This window comes from Morone saxatilis, unplaced genomic scaffold (assembly GCF_004916995.1).
Source record: "Morone saxatilis isolate NCDOM2014 unplaced genomic scaffold, NCSU_SB_2.0 Contig23, whole genome shotgun sequence".
Classification (NCBI taxonomy): domain Eukaryota; kingdom Metazoa; phylum Chordata; class Actinopteri; family Moronidae; genus Morone; species Morone saxatilis.
In genome coordinates, this window is record NW_023339796.1 from 7,946,729 (window position 1) to 7,971,534 (window position 24,806).

The 24,806-nt window shown below is 40.6% G+C and overlaps 1 protein-coding gene across 1 annotated transcript in view; it reads right to left on the minus strand.

The window, feature by feature from the left end:
- yes1 (YES proto-oncogene 1, Src family tyrosine kinase) overlaps positions 1–24,806 on the minus strand; it is a gene marked incomplete at its 5' end in the record, with an annotated part of 25,537 nt that extends 731 nt beyond the window's left edge. Inside the window, 11 exon segments of the mRNA XM_035670526.1 lie at positions 2,241–2,372; positions 2,989–3,142; positions 3,935–4,011; positions 5,227–5,406; positions 7,550–7,705; positions 9,012–9,161; positions 9,349–9,452; positions 10,427–10,525; positions 12,039–12,138; positions 13,411–13,701; positions 24,582–24,806. Of these exon segments, the coding sequence (XP_035526419.1) occupies positions 2,241–2,372; positions 2,989–3,142; positions 3,935–4,011; positions 5,227–5,406; positions 7,550–7,705; positions 9,012–9,161; positions 9,349–9,452; positions 10,427–10,525; positions 12,039–12,138; positions 13,411–13,693 (1,435 nt within the window).

Genomic DNA, 24,806 nt, shown 5'->3' on the forward strand with positions numbered 1-24,806 from the left:
GAGTTTAGCCCCAGTCAAAATTGCCAACAAGATATATATAGGTAATTTATGTGTTAGGATTTTAAGTGTATTTGTATGTGTTCATTTGCTTTCATTAGCATCGCATCCTGAAGCAGAATAAATGTTGGCATCGTGCAGCTGACAGTAGGATAAAAATGCCCACGCAAAGCACTGTGATAAAAGATAAAAGATTAAAAAAGCTTTCATATAAAAACTCAACAAACTAGGTAGAAAGGTTATCTATCCTGTGTCAATTCCAGGTTAAACAACACAGACAAAAAGAACAAACATTAAAAACATACAAATTCAGACTAACATAAGTAATATTTTGCATACCTCTAAATGGAGAGATCACCAGGTTTACTACTCAATCAACATTTCAAACAAAAAAACAAACATCTTCTGGCCACTTCCTGCCCTACTAGAGCACCAGAGTCGTGGATTCTACTTGAACCCTGTGACACAGCGCAGAAACGGCTCCATGGGGAGCTCGACTGCAGCTAAAAGAGGTTATGACACAGAGTCAGTGGCATGGTCCCAGCCGCATCCCCCCACCATCACTCTGTGGGAGAGTGGGGGATCAGGTTATCTCACACTGGGAGAGAGGAAGGGCCCGGAGCAACTGCTGAGACCAGGATATGGTGGCGGTGGTATGTCGGATGCTGGGGTGTTAGTGTGATTTATGTCTTGCGTCTGGAAATCTCACCTCTAATAACATGCCTGTCATACATCTATGTATCTAAATATATATGTGCAAACTAAAATAGAAAAAGTGATGATGTGTTCCCATGCAGGCCCTCGATACGTGGTCCCGGTATACCTGCCTCATACTGCTATCAAGCAAGCAGATAGAAATAGAGCTCCCCAAAAAGACAGCAGCACAGCAGGACAAGAGCCACAAATGTCTGGTGAGTCAGACTACAATTCGGATGAAGGGAAAAGAGAAGGTCCAGCCCCCAGAATTTGCAGCTCTGAGGTGAATTAATTAGACCGAACAGTTTGCACTGAAACCAGAAGGCCACAGGACCCAGATGGCCCTCTGCAAGAGATGGTGGTTAAATCTGCCATATGGCATGCTCTGTAATCAGTGCCAGTCGCCAGACACAATGCAGTACTGCTCCCAGACAGCAGGGGTCAGAAATTAGGTGGCAGGAAGAGGGAGATGTGTATGAGAGAGTAAGGGGTTCTTTCCCATGCACTGATAAGTCTTTAGACATCTGTGCTGACTCACATCAGCTACTGTATGCACTTCTATTCTCATCTGCATGTGAGACACAATACTATTACAGATGACAATCAGAACAGCATGTTGGAAACAGGGTTCCTACACGTTTTCCACTCTCTTCAGACTTCTGTGATGACGGCGCACAAATGATGTTTATTATGCGAGTAAAGGGTTTTAAGATCCAACCGTTAATGCAGCATTGTTAATATCCACTGTCCATGGAAACCACAATGAACACACTCATAAAGGTTTTCTTACACAGACAAGATAGTTGTTTACCTTTTACTGTATAACTCATAAAGGTTCGGACAAACTTAATATTTGATTATTTTTGGTGCTATGTATATACGTAATTCAAAGATAATGACACATTTTCTATCAAACTAATGTGATCGCAGATGTCCACATTTGGTTCTGTTATAATACACTTGCAGCAGAGCTGTTTTCTAGGCTGTGATGTTGAGGCGTAGAGGCAGCTCTGCGTAGGAGTGCGCGTTCAGTCACACGCCAAACTCCTTGCCTTGCTTTTGGCGACATCAAGTCACTCTGGCCCGCGCTCTCTCACACAGTGGTAAACATTTGGCAGCACAGCTGCCTGAAAAAACTGCTGTGCGATCAAATCATTATAAAAAAGGGCATCTTGTTCCAAACGTCTATCTTCTTTTTAAACTCATTTTTAGAAATTCTGAATTTTATATTTCAGAAAACAGAATAGGGTCAAAAGTCTGGAAACACAAGTACTTTTCCATACTTGCTTTTCTTTTTTCCATAATTATACAACTGGAAATTATTAAAATCTAATTCCATACTTTTCCATACTGCGTAGGAACCTTGTGGAATTATCATGAGGCAAAAATAAATTAATTATTCCAGTTTTCCATGAAGGAAACTTAAAGCACTCCATTCATGTTCATATTTAAGATAATTGGGAATTCAGACAAACTCAGAAAAGGCAGCCTCCCATACAAACTGACAATCACATATAAGCACATATCTGTGTAGCTCTTGTCCCTACCTGGGTATGGTACTCTCCCCTTAGTCACCAGTTCAGTCAGTAGTATACCAAACGACCAGACGTCTGATTTGATGGTGAAGCGGCCGTACAGAGCAGCTTCAGGGGCCGTCCACTTGATGGGGAATTTAGCACCTGGAAAAATGAAAGTAAGAGTCAAGCAGGAGGAATAACCCTTAGAAACGATCAGTATGACTAGGGTTGCCACTAACCATTAACTTCTGAAATCAGAGAGAATGTTTGACATGATTGCGATTAATTGCCTGTTAACTGACTAATTGATTCATCAATAGACAGAATGTGTGATGAAACGTGTCAGCATGTGCTCTTAAAAAGAGGATAAAACCTTGTAGCAGGGCAGCAAATAATAGATCATTATCATTATTGATTCATCTTCTGACTACTGGTCTATAAAATGTCTAAATAGAAAAATCACAATTTCCCTAGACTGACATTGCTTTTTCTTCCTTACCAACAGTCCACAACTCAAACATATTTGGTTTACTTTCACGTAAGATGAAGAAAAAACAACCGAGAGCAAGAATAATAGAAAAACAAAGGACTAATCAATCAACTGACTACTTGTTACAGCTCTAGAACCAGTGTTAGGCTGTAGTCATGGTAAGAGATGAATTGATGAACTGAGCTGAAGGTTCAGGGTGTGCATTAAAGGATAATCAATCCTCACAAACGCAGACATTTAAACCTGCGTGTGTCTGAGCACCAGCTGCCTCCAGTTCTTAACACGCACCTTGTCTGGCGGTGTACTCGTTGTCCTCGATGAGCCGAGCCAGGCCAAAGTCAGCGATCTTACACACCAAGTTATCCGCCACCAGGATGTTGGCAGCTCTCAGGTCCCTGTGGATGTAGTTCATCCTCTCAATGAAGGCCATGCCGTCTGCGATCTAAGAAAGGGATTGGACAGAACAGGGAGGGGAAGAGGGGGAGAGGGGTCAACAAAGAGAAAATGGTATCATGATGCAACCAAAGTAAGATCAATATTACTTGTGAATAACACTAATTAAGAGGGGATGCAGTGAGTTGTTATTTTAATATACACTTCACTGATCTAGTAATTGACTCCGATGGGAAGGCGTGCAATGATGCAAAAAAACAAACAAAAAAAAAAACGAGAAAGTTGACCTAGGTTCTGAAGGGGGCGGCCTTTAGGAAGGGTCAATTAAACAAATCTTGAACACAAGCATCCAACATCTCGTCACTCTGGCTGTCAACTCCTCTCAAACACTTTCCCACTGCTGAGTGAGGAGAAGAGGGAGCCTGGGAGCGCGGAGAGGCGAATTAAGAGCAGTTCACAGTAGGTGACTGAACCAACGGGCTCAAGTGGCCTCTGATGAGCAGCGCTTAGTGCTACAGGCAGATAAGTGGCGGAGAACGAGGGGAGACACGTACAGCTGGGAGGAAGAAGAGGGGAGGGTAGATGTCAGGTAGGGTATTAAATAATTATGACAGCCAGATGGAGGACAAACCGAAACCCTTATTCGCAAGGACTGAATATTTGACTCATACACTCCTACACACGCGGCTGGAAACCTTCCCACATGCAGCTCTCTTTGTTTTATTGCTGATGCGTGAAAATCCTTCCTGCACACAACAGTTCAAACAGCAGCGGGGCAGGTAGGAGACATAGGGAGTTTCTGTGTCTGCAGAAGTATTCGGATGCTGTGTTTTGATCCTACCTGTGCAGCCATGTCCACCAGCTGGGGCAGCTTCAGATATTTACCATCTCCCTCCTTCAGGAAGTCCAGTAAACTACCTGTCAAGAGTTTAGAAGACTATGGTCAAGCAAGAATCAATAAGTCTGTCTGGGCAGCGTATAAACAAAATACAAAAATAAAATACAGCATCGCTTGAGTGTTGAGCATCAGAAAACTCTAAAATAACCAAAACCACCTAAAGACAACATGACTGCAAATATCATGAGAGGTTTTCTTCATTAAGTTTAGTTCTGTTTTATGTCTGAGCACACAGATTGTTTTATTCTACTTTTAGTAAGAGTTTCAATGCAGTTCAACGGTCATACTAATTAACATTATTGGAAGTTACAGATTATTGCTACATTTACAGACTTTTCCTGTGATTATGTACAGATTTTACCACAGGTGATTTAAGAGGACTGTGACACCATTGGGTGGGTTTATTTAAAGCTGCTGCATTTTCAACAAGTCAATCTTTTGCAGGAAGTTTCAGATTTATTACCTGGCAATCCTTCACTTTACCTCACCTAAATTAAAGCTGCTCGTGTAGTGACGTAACAACTGTATGTAAAAAAAAAAAAAAAACTGTGTGAGGCTGAAATGTACTTCAAATTAAATCTGAAGAATTTCCAAAGGCTGCAGAACTGCTGAGGATATAAATAAACAAACTAGCACTAATAAACGGCATCTTATGTATCGAGCTGCGGTGAATTGATCCGTCCCTTTTGCTCTGTGCTCCAATAACAGTTGAGCAAGCCTCAGTCAGAACTTCAGTCGACTTCCTCCTTTCCTATACTTATATATACACACTATGTGCTCATCTATATGTTGAAAAGACAACCAAAAAGATGGTTAAAAAATAAAAATGACATGTATAAACACTCCAATGCTAATATTAGCAAAACACTAGCTAGCTAGTTAGCTGCCGATTTGTTAAGATTAGCTTTCAGATATAAAGCTAGCTAACAATTGATGCAGATTAGTTAGCTAGTTAGCTTGTGTTTGGCTCTGTAGCAAATATAGCTTCAACATTTGTCAACATTTGTCAACATAGATAAGACTAGCACACAGCAGATACAAGCACAGGAAAGGAGAAAGTTGACCGAGGTTTGCTCAAATATTATTGGAGCACAGAAAAAAAGGGGCGGGAATTAGGATGGGCCAATTAAGCTGTGTACTAGTTAGTCACTTCAGCCCAGGGCAGCCCTGAACATGGGCATTTAGGTACAATTTGCAGGTGAATTAAAGAAGCGGGGGTGTCCACCCTTCCTTACCTTTGCCCATAAATTCTGTTACAATGTAGATGGGCTCCTCAGACACCACAGCATAGAGAGGCACCAGTTTGTCATGTCGAAGTTTCTTCATTATCTGAGCCTCCTGCAGGAAGGCCTCTGGGGACATGGTACCCGGCTTCAGGGTCTTAATAGCCACCTTAGTAGTGCCGTTCCATGTGCCTGAAGAAAAACAACAGAAACAAAATGATCACTCATGTTTGAAATAATAACCCCTCAAACCAATGCTGCACTGGCGCAGCTTGAAAGGCATTATTGATGGAATAATTCATTTTAGATGTTTTTCTAATTTATCACACATACTGTGATACAAACACACTGAAGGTACATTAAATACTTTATGACCCCTTTTAAGTGACCGAAAGTCCGATCCTAAAATCAACCGCCATGTCAGTGATCTCTGGCAGTGTTCCCATGTGTAAAGAGCAGCTCGAGAGAGAAAGAACATGACAGCTTAAATAATCAGCCACTTCCTGGTTGAGAGCCACTTACTCACGCCCTGCTTACATACAATGAGCTCCACTGCTTCCGTCATAAGGCTGACCTTCATGAATGAATCACTCCGAACAAACTACACACAAGCTGAAGGACAAAGTAGGGCAATGATAATATCAAATAATTATACTGTGAGGTGGCGAGAACACAGGAGAGCAATGTAGGCACAATGTGATATTTACAAAACTAAATATTGGACAAGCACGGAAGGGATTCTCAGTGAGAAGCTGAGCAGAAAAAAAACATCAAGGAGGGACAGAGAGGGATTCCTGGGATTGCACAGCGGAGGTTTGCAGGTCGAGGCTTGCTGCAGGCCAGACTTAATGAAAGACTGAGTGATGAAAGAAGAGAGTCGTGTTCACTGAAAGGTCCCCGTCTCACATGCAGGCCCGAGAACTAAAGCGTAGGAAGTGACCTCTGATTACGGAGCTGTGTGTGTTTTTGTGTGTGTGTGTGTGTAAACCAACAGCAATCAGTAATCAGCATTTACATCAGTATGTGGGCCAGTGTGGCAGCAAGATGAGCCCTTTACTGAGGTCAGTCCCAGTCAGCTTTATGCTAATATGAATCATTTTTTAAACTACCTCAGTTTATATGCATTTACTGCCTCTGGGTTGTTTTACATTACATTTACATTAGTTATAAATAATGTATGGAGGATGTGTTGTTTCTATATGTACATACTAATGGCTCTATACGGATGTGTCCATGGAGTGGTTTATATTCTTTACTTCATGATCAGCGTCACCATCAATAATGTTTTTATGCATTTGTGTGTGGTGGACGTAAGTACATGGACTAATCCCAGATCCTGAAACTAGTCAACCTCCCACAGCTGCTATCTAATTCTACTGAGCACAAATTTCAGCAACATCTGGCTTTCAATGTACTGACAGATTTCACATTAATACGTAAATTCAACCTGCATCCTCGTCATGCTGGATTTTACTCTGTTTTCTGTTTCTGTGGCCTAAATAAAATAACTCAGACAGAAAGCCCTGAGTCTGTTCACATTATGGTGTGTATCAGCAAAATCATCTGATTTCAATGAAACAGCCCCAATGAGCGTTTTCACCAGGTGAAATGATGAGTCAATGAATCAATTCATCAATCAACCGAAAATTAATCCACAACTAACTGGATTATAATTTTTTTAAAGAAATAATGCCAAAGATGAATTGGTTCCTGCTTCTCCAGTGTGAATATTTGCTGCTTTCTGTATGAGGTCAGAATATCTTTGGGTTTTGGATTGTTGTCCAGAGAAAATAGCAACATGATTACATCAACCTTTGGAAATTGTAAGGGATATTTTTGGCTATTTTCTGGACTATAGTTAGTTAGTCGATCAATCAAGAAAGAAAATCTGCAGATAAATCGCTGATGAAAATAATTGTCCAAAAATAACTGCCCAAAATATATAGATCATATTACGACTCTCATCCAATTTGGTCTAAACCTGCTCTGCTGGAGTATAAATGGACAAAGATGCAGCCTGGTTTACATTCAGCCATTATACAGGAGTGAATGGTACATAATGTGCCATCTCTTCAGTTAGCTGCATTGTAATATTATGCAGTTATCTACTGAAAGTGAGAGTAGTAGTAGTAATACTCTTTCCAGAGGCTGTGCCAATGAAGTTAGCGGTGATATAATGATATAATGGTAGATATATTTGTTAGAAGTGGTTCTATAGTCCCAAAGTCTGTTCTACAAAACCACTTTACAAGACAATATGGATGGCAGATGTGCATGTATGAGTGTTCCAGAAACATACAGCTTGTGCTCGAGTACAGCAATAATGGTGTCTTACCCATCCAGACTTCTCCAAAGCAGCCTTGGCCCAGTTTCACCTCCAGTCGGAGGGACTCCCTCGGGATTTCCCAGGCATCCTTAGCTAGTCCCTGAGTCTGAGGCTTCACTGTGGGACACACAGATGTCAGCCTGTGGCACAGACCATCTGCATGCTCTGGACACACAAGGGGAGGAGAAACAGAAGACAGAGTAAGTGATCATCCTGCTAATTCACGCCACCAGTCTGTTCAACAAAAACACAATCACTGAGTAGTGTTAAGTACAAACACAATCCAAGGAGTTAGCAGAGCCATGCTGTGGACTGTAAATATGTGATAAATAAAATATCATGTTTGCTACATGACGCAGGCAGCAGACTACAATCAAACCACAACAAAGCAAACACACAGAAATGTTGATCCAACATTACCACAGTCACTCCTCACAGAATAGGGTTTTATTTTTCATAATAAAATATTCAGGTACTTTCACCATAACAACGTGAACTGTGCTGAACTCAATTTAATTTAAATTTCAGTAAGAAAGCAAAGAGATCAAGGAGCTGTTTGTGCTACAGAAGTCTTTTCAGACACAGCAAGAGCCCTGACAGCAGCAGCACTAACCATCATGTGAAATTTCCCATTTGAATTCTGCACACGGAAAAGGGAGAAACAGTGAAGAACCAGCCTGCTACATTCAAGCCAATGAATAGCTAAGATGTTACAAACCTTTTCAATAATGAATTCCTATTCCTTATTGACTTCTGTCTGGCGTTTCAAAGCTACACGTATAGGAATATAAGGTAGTGCAGAGCTTTGAATTTACCAGTCATCAATTATAAAAAGGAACTGCATTTAGTGAATTACATGAACTGGAAGCGAACAGGTAAACAACATAAGGCCTAAAATCAAGTGTTAAAGAATTTGTATTCTTGCAAAGTTTTCCATAAGCAGTTCGTCCTGCCTGTGTTTACATCATTCAGACGCTTTCTTTTGACAGATCGCTGGGGATTTTTAGGAACAGCTGCCTGCTTATCAATACTGTGCAGATTACAGCAGGCTTAAGACTGTATTTTTATGGGACATTTTTATATTCACGGCTCTTTTTGGCTTAAGTCACACTTGGTTTCGCTTTTTTGGGACTTTGTCATGATTACTGATCCGTGACTGTGTCAGTGAAAGCACCGCTTGAGGATCACGACAGAAAAAAGAAAAAAGAAAAAAGCTCTGGAAAACATATTCAATACATAACACAGCAGCAGATCGGCAGCTGAATAATGCATTTTCTACTGCAAGCACTGAGTTCATTGGCTAAAATATCAAATAAAACAACAGTAGAGAGCACTTGTATTGCAAAAGCACTGTATAAATGACTATAATAAACATTATTTGTCCAGATGACTCAAACATGAGTCTAAAAGATAAAAAAAAAAAAAAACAGCTGTCCAGTTGTAAACAACAATTTGTCTGCAGGCTGCATACCTGTGTAGTGTTTCACCAGCTTCTGTAGATTCTCAAACTGGGCCCGAGTGGTGATGTAATAACCACCGTTGTCCAGCTTACGGATTTTGTAGTGTTTGACGTTGTCTCCCTTCACCTCGTCCCAGTCCCGGATAGACAGAGAGTAAGCACCTTTAAAATGCACAGAAATTTAATTTAATTGTGCTTCCCAGTAACAGAAACTCTCAAATCTGCCAAGCATCTCAGACTTTTTACATAACACATTTAAACAACCTACATTAAAAATGTATGTTTTGTTTCGCTTTATATATTATAACAGCAGCATTATTATTACAGACTTGCTATTAAATCCTCATACCTTTGGTTGTCTCACTCTCTCGTGCCAAGAAAGTGCCCCGCTGGTTCCCTGGAAGCAATAAAAGACGCTCAGCATCTTTGCGGCCCATTTTACCAAAGTACCATCTGCCAAAAGAGAGAACGTCAGACAGTCAGATCATAAGAGGAGCTCTCAGTATGATATCTTTCACCACAAGTAGGATTTTCTCATTCTTGCAATAAAAACGTGGTGCTGGTGATTCTCTGGCTTTATAACTTATAAATCGTGTCTACAATGTAAAGTTAAAAAACTGATGAACAGGAAAATAAAACATATTTGATTAAACATCTGGAATTGAAATCTTGTTATCTTCAAAGTTAGACAAACTTTATAGCTTAAAATCTCCTTTTAGTCAAAGTAATTTCGACCACACCACTATAATTATAGCTTATTATTAACTTACCTCCAAGCATGACATCTTTAGCTTGTTCCATTACATATTAGAGCACCTTAAAAAAAAGGGTTCCTTCCTATTGCTATAAATAAATAAGTAAAACATGAGCTCACGGCTGTAAACAATCTTAAAATCTAGCTTTTGTTCTTCTCCCTTTTAAAGAGCACAGCAGTCTATTTCAGGACATCATTACAAGTTCAGTCATGTTGAATTGTTTTACCTCACAGGCATATTTTCTTCAAGACTAAATTGAGAAGGGCCCAAAAGTCCTCAACACAGTCAATCACTTGTAGACACTTTTTGAGACTAAAGGCAAACTGGGTGGTTTACCCGGGTTTCTTTCTTATTTAATGAGTTGCTTAAACATCTAGTATGAGTAAAATGGCCGTCAGCCAATGAGAAACCAGGCCAAAACTGCTTTAACGTTTCTGTCACACTGGATGAGCAGCAACAGGAATGCCACCAGCTCTCGGTGACAATACAGGACTCCATTGTTTCAGTTCTCTGCCATGTGTGACCGCCCAGTCGCGTCATGTCGTTTTAATCAGAGGAGAACTAACTGAGCAGGCTGAGAAACCCGAAAGGAATGATAGGGAGAACATAAAACTGAAACGATGGAGGATGTCGGAGATAGAGACAGTGTTAGAAACGGTGATGAGCTCTTACTCTTCGGCCTGTATGGAGTCAGCTGGAGCCACATAGTTACTGGGGATGTAACCTTTCTGTCCGGTGTTGATGGAGCGAGCCTCCCACCAGTCGCCTTCCCTGAAGACAGAAGTAAATAAGAAATAAAAATCAAACAAACACACACACACACAATGCAGGCATAAAACCATGAATGAAAAATACACCTACTCAGAAAAGAAGAGTGCAGGTATAAAAGTATAGAAAAGGAACAAGGTCGTATTGCGCATCATTCAATCACGTCAGTTATCCTAGTCATCATATGGGGGGCGGAGCAGTTTTTAAGCTGTGTCAGTTAGTGGTGGAAGAATTATTTAGAGCCTTTACTCAAGTTAAAGTACCAGTATCACAATTTAAAAGCACTATTACAAGTATAAGTGCTGCATTCTATTTAAGTATAAAGCACAAAAGTATCATCTGCAAAATGTTCACAAAGTATCAAAAATAAAAGTTCTGCAGAAGATTGATATGCTATTAAATATCAAATTAAATCTCCTGGTGTATGCAAGATGTATTCAAAAATATTCAAAAGTTTCAAAGCTGTATAGAAGACTTTAATGAAACACTGCATCCATAGGTACCAATGGAATGTTTAACAGCGGATTTAGATTTGATATATTCAGATCTCTTTTAGCTCCCTGGCACTTCCAAGACTCTACATTAAAAACATTTAAACATACAACAATTCATAGGTAACACATACTCATAGATACACATAATTGTTGACACACACACACACACACACACACACACACACACACACACATATAACCTATATGCACTGGCACATATATATATGCACAGCTGTGAATGTTTAAATTTAAATTAAAACTGGGATGGAGGAAAAATCTGTCTACTGGCATTTTTACTAAACTGAGCAAATCTGTCCTCCTCCCACCTCTCCTCTGAACGCAGATGGCATTTTCATCACTGCGAACGCAACGTGTTCATGGACTGAGGCTGAGGACGTGTGTGATGGATTTGCAGAGCACTTGGAGCTCTGCCCATTTTCACACCTGTGCACACCTGGGAAACAGTCTGTGCTGCTGCAGTAGGTAGAGAGGAACGGGTAGTACTGTGAAGTATTAAAGCAAATCCAGGTATTTGATTCTTGGAATAACTGAAATTGATTTATTTATTTATTTATTTATTTATTTATTTATTCAGAATAAATTGTTCTCAACATTATTCTCTTAAAAGAAAGAAAACTAGAAACTGTTTTGATTCAATAATATCGTAATGAGTTTGACCTTCAGGCATATTTTTGGCATTGTTGGTGTCTTGGTGAATAGAGGTTATGTAAGTGTTAGTAATAGGTTCATCTATTTATTATGTGCATTGCTTGTATTTCACTAAATAAAGGAGGAGCAGTATGTTTTACAATGTAACCCAAATGTAAAACGTTAAACTGGAGGAATGATCTCAAAAGCGATGGGGACTGAACAGATGGCCCATTAGAGGACCCCATTAACCCAGACAGATTTCAGCCTTAGTATCAGACCTGAATACAATGAGGGATTAAGCACACACACACACACACACACACACACACACGCAGCAGGAGTTTGTCGGGGTAAAAAGCAAATGCACTAACGTGTTGTTGATGATCTGGAAACGATCCCCTTTTTTGAATGACAGGTCATCTGACGTCCTCGCTTCGTAGTCGTACAGCGCTACGAAAAATGTTACACCACCTGAAAGCAAGAGAAACCCGGCGTTAATCAAGTTGTTTGTTTTTTTATCTCGAAATGTTGTACAACAAATTCAATTCAACAACCTTTGACCTTCAAATAACGACAACAAAATCATTTTTGATTAACCTACTTTGTTACTTTATACTTTATTACTTTATCTCATACTTGAGTCATGGTCTAGTCTTATCTTAATGGATAAACTGATAAACAATTCAATAATACAATTCAAGACTGTATCACAGAATACTTTTTTTTTCCTCCTTAAAATATCCCTTCTCTTTTGAAATATACCACTTGCTGCCAACCCGGAGCCTTGACTAAAAGTACAACCGGCTCTATTAATGTTGATTTATTTTAAGGGAAACATGGGAAAGAGTATTCCCTTTCACAGTTCTCAAACTCAGTTGTAGCACCTCGAATCAAACTGACTCACTTAATCTCTCCTATGTAACAAAAAGAGTTGATTTGCCTGTGGTGTGAAGTGACAGAGTGCAGAGAGACAACAGGACTCTGATATGTTTATCTTGAGGAGGAAATTGAACGGGCAGGATTAGATCTGCAGCAGCCCCTCAGGCCAGATTATCCTCCTTGAGAGAGCGAGACAGGGACTAAGGGATGTGTGTGTGTGTGTGTGTGTGTGTGTGCAAAACTGCGTGATTATTTTTCATGTCAAGAGTCATTTCGTTACCAACAAATCCCTAATCAATGTCAAAAAAACTCTTGTTGAAAATAGAAACTTTATTGTGCATGAATAAATCTATTGAATTCAGTGTATGTGATTGTTTTCTTTGGCTCTGGAGATGCCATGCCTGCTGCAGTGCTTCCCATATTACAGACCTATTTTGGGCTTGTCTTTGGCCTTGAAGTTTTGGCTGACTCATTTCAAATGTCTAATTTGCATAACATCTGCTACTCATAACGCCCTGCGCATAACGAATGAGTTTATTCTGAAGTTGTGCACTGATTCATGTAAAGACAACAAAATGAAAAGTTAGAAAAAAAGGAGAGAAAAAGCTTTAGAAGTATTAGGTTGTATCACGTTTTGCTAATTAGAAAAGTCAATTTATACCTTATTAAAACGCAGCACGGCTTCTATATTTCTGTTTCTTCTCTGAGAGTGCTCGGGGACCCAAAGTAATATGAATTTATTTGAATAATAAAGAAGATTTCATTCATGTTGAGAAACTTTCAAGGACTTTTTTTTCCCCATAAATATGCAGATTCCCTTGTCCCATGGTTCTCCCTTAAAACTTAAATCCTCCACAAACTGACCTGTGATGATACCGGGGAAGGGGCTGCTCACGGCCACTGAGGTGAAGGAGGTGGAGGCCCCGCCAAAGGGCGTCATGACCGAAGACGCCCCACCAAAGGGCGTGAGGGCGGCGGCGTGACTGTTGTAGCTGTTGTTGTGTGTCTTCATAGCTGGTGAATGACCCATCAGGGTGGGGTCAGGCCCGTAGTGGCCCAGGTGGGAGTTGACTGGCGTGGCATTTGAGTTATCGGGTCGGTACTTCAGCGCCGGGCCCTTGTCCTCTTTACTCCTGACGCAGCCCATCGTCAAGCCTGCAGGGAGGGGAAAGAAACGGAATATTTGAGTAATGATGGTTGCATTTATAAGCGATTTGATTAAGCTCTTTGTAGTTTCTGCTGTCTATCATACATTCTTGCTGCAGTAGGTCAGCGGTTCAGGACTTAAAATGTGACTTGAACACAAGTTCTGGGTTTTTTTATCGACCCAACAAAGAAATATATGTGAATGGGAAACAATGAGGTGCTAACTTAATATTGAGAAAGACACTGACACGACACTCTCATGCTGATGGATAGAAGAACTGGGCTTAATTTAGCACTGTAGATGACTTTCTAAAAATATATCTAATGTAGTAATAAATTAGCAACACGTCATCAACGATCTGAATATAAAAAGCAAATGATGCCATTTTCATCCACATGCACAGATTTCTTTAGTCTTTAACAATGACTTCAACACACTGAACAACAGGTAGACAACGAGTAGAGCGGTGCTGCTAAGCCTACAAAATCCTTTAAGAACACAAATTATATCTTGTTTCTTTGTGTTGATGCACCAAACAAAAAAACCTGTTTGCTTTGCTATTCTATACTGCATGAAAAGATCAAAGAAATGAAGGTAAAAGACTGTTTATATGAGAACGTAATTGTCAAAGATATCATAATGGGAGTCCCAGCCTTTAAAGGCTGTCAATGAGTCCTCAGGGGAGATTTCAACGTTTGCACATAAACAAAAACTCCAAGCAGTGTTTCGTGTCTAAATTAGCAACAGCACCCACTAGACTGGAGCTCATGCTTTTCTCGTGGGGCTGATCTTGTGTCACAGAATGGAGAGAAGTCATTATGAAATTGTGCATACTAGCCTGCAGCTCTTTGGGGGGGTCTTGGCATAACTCTACCATACATAAAACCAAAACTGCAAGCCAACAAATGACCTCATATGACTTCACAAGTTCCAACAAAAGCCTGTCGAGCCAGCCGAGCTCCAAACTAGATCCTATTACAGCCTTTGGCCATTTCAGCGCTCGCCCTGTGATCTCACTATCACTGACACAGATTTGTGAGGGGCAAAAAAGCCCTTTGGTGTTAAGAGCTCTCCCCTTCTGAGCTTACTGATATATGAAACTGTGTGTGTGTGTGTGTGTGTGTGTGTGTGTTGTATTTTGAGGACTAAGACCAAATGACTTCACATAAACAGAAAGATAAGAAAAAAATCATCTGAATTAGCTTTAATGTTGTGCGAAGTGATCGGGAGGTCCTCACAACAGATAAATGCATTATGGGTGTTTAAGTTTGTTGTCATGACAGCAGTCGATAGCATCATCTTGGCCGCTTCGTCGAGTAGTTCTGTTCATGTTTCTGTGTTTCCAACTGTACACAATAAAACAAGCTACCACTGAACACTCACCTCCAGGACTGAGCCACTGTCAGTGACTCATTGGCATTTGTAACAGCCACAGAGGTGTGTGCTGCTTTCAAAGGCAACAAAGCCAAGACAAAAGGTAAGAAATGTAAAAGGACACTGTATAGAGCTTTTACACTCCAGTGTGTCTGCTTAAAAAGGCTTTAATCTGTCTACTAATGCAGGTTTCTGTGAATTGTAAACTTTCAACACACCTGATGTTTTGATTATTGGATTTATTTTTAACTTATCGTCATGAGTTAAACACGTGCACATTACTTGTACAAACATTGGATTATGTTTGAGTGCACTTGAATGCTTTGTCTTTTGTTCGGTGCTTGATTTCATCACACGGACGGACATTGTTTAAGGACCTCAGATGACATTATAAGGCAAAGCAATTTCCTTCTTATTAAATTTGTAATTTGAGTTGACCTCATCTGCGTGTGGACACATGCATTTTATTCTGCCTAAAGCTCTGGGAACACCGCCCATGTCGGCAGAGCGCGTGCATCGAGGAACGTCTTGCCTTTTATTTCAGCGCCCATGTTAGTAAGTCAGAGCAGAAGAGCGGCTGCAGCAACACTTCACCGGGAAGTGGAGGTCTCACCTATTTTTCCCCACTAGCCAGACACGGTTCCCACAAGAATAGGATCTGTTCATAATATCAACATTATAACAGCGACATGCACCCCTTTCACTACATGTTTAATGGATATATTTGTAGAATATGTAACAGACATGATTTGCTTTAACACCTTTTTTTTCAGTTTCAGTGCTAACAAACAGCAAAGCTTTTATTGTGTTGTTTTTATCAAAGACAAACTCAGTGTGACGATAGGGCTGGCAGCAGCAGCAGCAGCAGCAGCAGCAGCAGCAGAATGTCTCTGTGTGGACACTGCAGCAGCTCAGCGAGGCAGCTGCCACGCACTGCTCACACGGGCACTGTGTCCAGCCTGTCAGTAAACATATTTTTGAGTGCTTTTTGATGTTCTTTATGGGCAATGTGCGAGCTACTTTGTCAAAGTGTTTGTCTACGCTAACGTTAGCTTCACAGGCCTGAATGCCAGACGTACCGATTCAGTGCTTTTGAAGGTATGAGCTTCAAAACAACAATATTTATCTGGGAGGTTACTGTTCACAAACTGCTAACCTTTTAGAAAATGACACGATGCCATCAACTACACTCACTCTTAATCTTATAGAACGGCAAAATGACACAGATTACTTTTTGTTGTATTTTGCCCCGACGAAAAACAAAATGATACAGAGGGCTGTTTCATAGAGCTCACAGAGTAAACATTAATTAGCTATTATAATAATAATAATAATAATAATAATAATAAGTGGCTGTTTTTACGGCCACAATATTGATGGTCGGTATGTAACTTTTCACAGCTTGCCAAGACATTAATGGTTTAAATTATAATTAAACTGTAGATCTTCATTTGAAAATCAAATGGTGATGTTGACATAAAAGTGATTCATTGTTAAACCCTGATTAAATAACACAATCTTTGTGTCCATGGTAACACAATCAAAGGCTACTAAAATGATTACTTAAAAAACAAAATACAACTTACAACTACATTGTTAGGGTTCTAGTCTTACTTATATGTTTGAGCTTTATTCTTTATATCATCTAATGTTTTATGTCACTTTTCCAAGTAGAATAAGGTCATGCACCACTCAATTTGTAATGGATGTATTGATTTGGCAGTTCTTTGTTCTATCAAACTGGATCAAAGACTAAATCCTCTGGTGGAAAAAAACAATTCATTTAGTCTCAACTGAAAGTGTGGGCTTGGCTTGTTAACCGTAGCGCTACAACTGAACCTAATGAGGGTCAATCAATCTATGGATGAACGTATTTCAGATGGATGGTGTATGGACTTCCTCCCATGAATAAACAGTATTGACTGAAAGCCAATGCTGAGGCAGCGAAAACGGAGAGTGGGATAAATGATGGGGTGAGAAGGATGGATGGAGATGAACTGCTATGAAAGAAACAGAAATATTTAAAGAGCAGTCATCGTTTCATTGTTTAAAAAGCAAGAAATCGTCTCAGTTCAATTACCTGACAGGTTTTTATTCTTTGGCGTTCACATAGTTAACTACTAATAGTAGTTTTTGCATTTAACTCTATGATTAGCAACATCTTGTACGCTAATCTGCTACTCTCTGCCTGCATGCCAAATACAAACTGTAGGGGAAGTGGACAAAGATGAGATCATATTCCGAACAATCAGAGTACAATCAGAGTATTATATTAAAATGATGTACTTTGGCCAGCTAACAGGTCCACTTAAACATATTATGGCCTCTCCGGAAACCAGACATCCTCCACAGGATTGTTACCACAGACAGGATAGCCAATAACAGCTGGTGATGACAGCATGTGATCTGTGCGAGCATGGCAGCACTACTTGTCCTGGCAATTTGTTAAAGTTGGTTAACATGCAATGAATGAGGAACGTGTCTGTAGACAGAGTAACACTTAAAACACTTCGAAAGAGCAATGTAGTTGATATAAAACGACAATATTACAGTTGAAATTTCTCAATTCCAGCCTTATCTTGAGAAGACATTGTTTTACGTTGGTCTACTTAAGTATAACAGGTCCAGTAGGTGAGTGTTTGTGTGTCAGTGAAGCCTGAAATGCACATTTGCGTGTTTGAATCTGCCAGCATGCAGTCGTTTTTTGCAGATGTCCACACAGGTGTCAGGGAACATACATGCACGGAAGAGTAAAGGGAGCACCAGGGAGAAGTGTCACATACAATGCTGCGTGTAAAGGAAATGAAGAATAAACCTGGCAAACCCAGGAACGACTCTTAAAACTACAACAACAATCACCTGACACCAGTAACAATGAACATTCTTCACTGCTCAACGCATCCCAGCTTTGGTTGAATTCACAAGAGGACCGAAATATACGAGATAAAGCAAAGAGATTTTGTAGGTGTTCATTCTTATTTTAGTAACAGGAATAAATAAAGGCAAGAAAACAAGGCTAGAGCCTGGATGGGGAGATGATGACAGTTAAGACTCAAGGTATTTTAAGAACTTTTCTAAAATTTCAATGTTCCAGATGCTCAATTGTGGGGATTTGACAGTGAACACAATATTTTGGCGATTTTTAAATGTTGGTCAGCCAAAACAAGCAATTTAAAGAAGTCACTTCTGGCTTAAGAAAACAGTAATAAGCCTTTTTTTTTTTTTTACTATTTGACATTTTACAGTCGTAAAACTGAAAATAAAATAATTGTTAGTTGCAGCCCAAGTCTAGTGTTTTGAAATTAACGGTACTCACTGTATTGTCCGATATCTCTAGGTTTTCCCTTCCTCTAGGGAACACAACGTCATAATGAAAGCCACTGACAGCAGAGCAGAAGCCAGCATAAACATGGCCGCCACCTTTGACCTTATCCTGTCGCACATGTCAACCGCTACACGTTTTCAAATGTCCAAAACACTTAGTGCCTGACCCTAAAGCTAATGCTACAGCAAACTCACGGCTGACCTGAAAGAAAACATAGTGAAAGAGTCAGTGTAGTTTCAAGAGGGTATCAATGCCTCAAATCCTCTGCTGTGTCCTGGAAACTAACACTGCAGGCTGGGGCTGATCCTGATGACTGTAAGTGCACAGATTGTGTCTGTTAACGGTAGTACTATGGGGGAATATTTGCTTTAAAATGAAGCCAACTATGAGGATGAAGAACTTGAGTGGTGAGGATTACAGTTTTTAGTGGGTTCACTTTCTGTTTAGGAGAATCTTTTGATGTGTGCCTCAGAAAGTGATGTTAAAAACTCCCCTTTCCTTAATGATTGGAAACATTTCCATATAGTTTCACCATTAGGCACCCGGAGGATTTGCTCCTAAAATGGCCATGAATAGATCACAAGCCTGAGCGAGCCCACAGGGTTGGCACATGATCTGGCGTGTCAAACTGGTTCAACGCCCACAAGTTTCACTTTGGATCCCTTCCTTGTTGGCACAAAATACAAGACATGACTGACCTACAGCAAAATCCAGAAATAATATGAATATGATTTATCCAGATCTGTACGGTATATCACATCACATCATATCATATATAAAAATAAAATCTTTCAAAACATACAGTCTTTAATGTTCTGCATACTATCCATATCCGTAAACATATAACCATGGATAGAACTATGGCAAATGCTTTCTGCAATTATTTTAACATATATTGCGATTTCAATATGATGCACAATTTGGGAACTGTGGGAATTATCATTTTTGCAACACAAATTTAATTTTTACTTAAAAAAAAAACGATTAAAATCATGATACGGATACATTTTTTGTCCAAACAAATATGTCTTTTTAAATCCATCAAACAAGATTTGTTGACCAGGGTATCTCTTCAGAGCTACAGTACTTCAATATAATGGTGTTTTGTCACAGTTTACCTTCATAAAACTATATGCTCAGGTGCAATATGCAAATCATAAAAGCTGTGATTTGTATATTGCACCTGACCATATAGAGATTTTGATAATATTTCGATTCATTGTGCAACCCTTGATATTTTTTACATGTATTCCAGTGGTTTGCTTAGCAATAGTGACTGAGATGTTGCTGCTGTTCATACGCAATCCCAACATCTGCGCCACACTCGATCCCAAAATCACCAAATTACCAAAGTCATCTTTTTTACCTCTGGGTTCTAGTTGATTTAAACAACAACATATCTTATACAACAAATAGCTCCTGAACCTCCTGTGGTGAATTGTTCTCTGAGAACAGAAAAGGCCACCTCTGCCTGTTTAGTACCACAGAGAAAGGCTTTCCATTTATTCTTTTGTCTGTGCCTATCTACCTTTTGTTATGGGCAAAGAGAAAGTACCTTGTGGCGCTCCCCCACAGAGCGCAGCACTCACAATCCCCTGAACTATACAACCCCATACACATGCTAACACTGAGCAGCACAAATGTTAATCAGGACACAGACTAGCTCTACAGTGGTGGAGCCAAAAGGCCCGACAATCAATCAAACCAAGCGCCCAAATTAAATATTCCAAACAACCAGATGCCTCTATAGACGGGAAGATTTACAACCGCAGATTTAATGAACGGACACTTTTATCGTTGCAGCAAACTAAATAAAATCATTGTAGTATACAACATATGGTGTTTTATAGGCAGTTTTATCCAAACCATTTTACAGTCACCTCCTCAGTCCTGGTCTGCCCACTAAGCTCGGAGGATTTCAAATCAGATTTAACTGTCCTAAAATGACACGTTTGAGCCCCAGAAAAAAAAAAAACTTTCCACAAAAAACATTACACTGAAACATAAGAGTGAGAATATTTGTGGTGAAGTGAACGGTGTTTTCTTCTGTTGTGACAGATTTACCAAACTAATGACGGCTCAAATCAACTTCACAGCAAATCAAATTACGGGCAGATTATTGTATCCTCTCTCAGATGGTTTCCTAAATGAGGCTGTTATATACACAATGAGATAAGCAGGAAGAAATGTGCTTATTCTTCTGCCGGCTGGAGAGAACACAGTAAATACAGCCTCTAGCTCACACAGGGATGTGGGTCATGAATCCCACTTAAATGAACAAATGCAAATTGCATATTAGCATGCGATAGCGCTTAACATATTTACGAAAACTAAATTGTAGTTAAACGCGCCCTTCGGATGAGTTGCTCACATTTACTTTACCACACAGGAGACGTGCTGTATTTGGAAACTTTAAGCAAGCTGCACTGAATATGACACAAAGGTTCATGCACATGCTCCCACACAGATTTGTGAGTAACTTTCCTCTCAGCCATACTGTACTTGAGCAAACAAAAGGCAGTGGTATGTGTTGAAATATACGCTGGAGCCAGACCCTCATCCAAGAACATGTGACATGTGAAGCTGTGCTCCAGACTGCCAGTGATGCCGTGTCAGATTAAGCAGACACAGCTTGCTGCTTCCCACAGGGCTGAATACAACAATGCAGGAGGGGAGCTTTTGCTGTAGCTGGCATGCAGGCAACGCTCAGGAGGGAAAAAATCCCAGCACTGCAAGTAAACAGGCCGAACGTAACCATAACCTAACATTACACCTTTCCTTTCCGAAACTGACAATCTGACATTAACACCCATTTATACTGAGGTCAGTTTATACCCGAGTGTGTAAGGGCCAAGTCACATCTGTGTTAGAGTCAAGTTTATTTGTTTAACCTAGTTATACAGTTACACTTCCAAAGACCTTTACAGGCCTGCACGTATCTGCTCTGACAGAAAAGGTTAATGTGTGTATACATGGGATATCTTAAACTAGTGTGTGTTATGTACTCAGTGAGATCAAGTATGACACAGCTCCTAACTCCCGTTACCGTTCTGACTAATCAGATAAGATGCAACACAGGAGTGTACAGGGACAGGCCCCTCGACCTTTGAGCTGCTGCCTTGTGTAACCTTTGCTGCTGGAAAAAAGTGACACACTCGTCCAGGATGTACACTCAGTAACTACAGTACATAAATCAAGTTTTTTTTTGTCCAGTTAAGACTTTAGTGCATAGGGATGTGTATCAAACTTGACAGAAACCTGGCAGTGAAGGTCTTTCTTTAGTTACTTTTTGATCAGATACTTCTTGTTTTAAATCAAAATGTTGACAGATTTTGACAGGATTGTCAGACACTGCACAATGTTTTGTAATACCCTCATACAGGATTTTACAACTCTGAAATGTTACCATAGCGGCAACCATTTTATGTTTTTTAACAATGATCACAAGGCAAACAGAAATAAGGCGTTCAGGCATTGGCAGGATATAATTAGTGGACAGAGCCTCCAAATATGTGAAGTGAAGCCAGTGGGGAAGTGTTTGCATTCTTTCTAATGACCAACAGGGGACAACAAAAAAAAATCCCATAGCAGTCTTATAAGAGACATGACCCTACTTCTTATTTGATATATTGCTTCAGCAAATACTTTCCTAATGAGTTTATGGTCTCAATTGTTGGCTCAACTGGCAGCACCACTGCAAAAATGCACTTTTATTTTGACGGAGGACCCAGCACAGCGGGAGTGCCAATGCAAGGAGGCCCTGCCAAAACAACACTGGGTCGTCTGTAAAAAAACAAACAAAAAAAACAAAGTTGAACCTGGCTCAACTTTTGCTGAAGCGCAATGAGACCTCATCCAGAAAGGCATCCGACCAATCAAATAAATGCAAACATGTTTACCTTGCAATCTTTCCAATGAAAGATAAAATAATGAACAGAGTTATGTTCACAGAGCTGGAAAATCGTGACTCAATGAGCCTCTCTTTTTTTCAAATGCATTAATCCGTTACTGCAACTGGATTTCTTGCATCATCATCCCATTGGTACCTGAAGCAACACGCCACCAACCCAGCCCCTTACATTTTTTTTTTTTTTTTTTAAATACGGGGATTTTTTCAGTCTCAATGCCCGCCAAGCCTGTTGAACCTCTAACCACACTGAGCATCACAGCTGGGTGCGCTCAGGTAGAGTCCGTTGTACCGGGACCACACCTAGCTGTGATGTAGCTTGGTACCATAGTGCCATGCTGCATCACGGCCGCACAGGGGTGAAGATGAAGCATGCTGTTACAGTTAGTTAGCAGGGAAGGTCCGATTATATGAATATAAAAGCATGTTTTAGTAATCAGTATTGCAACTTAGGTCTTGAATCACCACTAGCATCCAAGCTTGTGAAATGATACCAAGCCCTTTTAGTGAAAGGCATGAAAACACTAAGAACTGCACGTTTGGCATTTCTGCTTCAGAAATTACTTAAATGATTTATGGCTCACCACGGTGTTATTGATTTGTTTTCCAATGAGCGTTTCGGCACTACAGGAAAGAACATTAGGTTCCTGTGGAGCATCTGCATTAGAGCGTTTTTTAACATGGCTTAGGCAAACAGCAGCATGTGAAGCGTACATGTCGAACTTGCTGAAGCTACGAGAGATGAATCCAGCGCAGAGGCCCCGAGAGCCGAGTTGACAGATTTGTTCCGTAAACACTGGCCACAATCACAGAGAGCGGAGAAGGTACCCGGGGCTGCAAACCATTACTGAACCGTAACTCAGTCATTTCCCTGGCACACTCTCTGAGGCACAGCTCGGTCTTATCTTCAGGGCAGCCTGCCATCTCTGCCAATCATAGTGAGTATAAGGGGGTGGGGTCCGGGGGGACTTCCTTCCGAATCCATTCATGCCATTGAGGCCACCTGCTGTGACTGTCAATGGCTAGAGTGAGGCTGAGAGAAAAGAAAGAGCCATCTTCAAGCTATAAAACAGAAAAGGCTCTTCTTGTTCTCTGTGCCCACGTCGCTGACTGTGGATATTTGAAATCTGAGGATTTTCTTGAAGTGGTCACAAATCAAACATTTATTCAGTTTGGTAACATGCGAGTGTGCTGCATTCTGATTCTGCCCTCACCGCCGTGGCATAAATCTTCTGAAGCTTCTAATCAGCAAGCTGTAATGATACTGCAGAGTCTCATTCATGCCATGAGGACACTCGAGGAGTATGCGAGGATCCCTCGTGTCTCCAGTTAAACCCGAGTCCCTGAACCCCGGCCAACACCACCTGTTAGGGCTCCTCACTCCTCTGCCAACAGCCTTCTCCATTCCAGCTGTGTATGTGTGTGTGTCTGTGTGTGTGTGAGGGAGGGAGACACGACTGTCCGGCCAACTGGGTCTGTACTAACAGAGGGATTACCGTGGAGGAGGATTACTGTGGCACCGGAGTATATAAGCACACCGACAGACACACAACCGAGGGACAGTGGATATATGGACACACTTACATCAAACACAAGGCTCCAGCAGCATCCCTGCACTTTATATCTTCTTACACACACACACAAAGTTTGGGGAGTGTGTAAATCTGGGGAAGTAAAGCTGTACCACCACAATAAAAGCATGAAAGAACCTACTTTGAAACTACTGCAAAGGAGTACATTTACACAAGTTTGGTCCTTTTTTGGGGGAAGCTCTGTTGTGATAGTGTGTCCTGTAATAAAGGCCTATAACAGCTGAGGCCTACAGCAGCTGATTGTGTGTGTGTGTGTGTGTGTGTGTGTGTATAGAGAGACAGAGACTGGGTGAGGCAGAGTAGGTGGTTAAACTTTACGTGAATGGAACTCAAACACAACATTTGAAAACTGAGGCTACACAAGTTGCATAAAGTGTTCATTGTGTATATTTCAGGGCTATACAAAGGGTTTAAAGAAAAAGCAGCACCCCACACGCCTTGTTCCAGGACGCTTTTGGGAGTTTTTCCCCCTCATTGTTTTCCGCTCCAATCGACTCATACGAGCAAATAATCCTGATTCCTCGAGTCCTTGTTCAGACTTTTTGGAACAATGTAACACACCGAAACAAACTCTCCCGAACCGTTTCCTCAACTTTTCTCCAAGTGTCACAGCACCAACAAGGCCCTGCTCACTCACTTCCAACACAAAATGTGACTTTTTTTTTTTTTTTTTTGGCGAGGACTCCTTACCTTGAAAAGAGACCTTTGCAGTGTTGTACTTCGGCTACATGCGTCCTGTGGTCTTTTCTTTTCCTCCTCCACGTTTTTGGTTTTGTTTTATTTATTCTTTTTAATTTCACGTCGACAATCCCAAAAAGAAAGTGGAAACACAACAGGGCCGACACAAAACAAGTCTCTTAACGTGGAATCTCAGTCTTCCGTCTGTCCCATACCGATTAACTACTTCACCAGCCC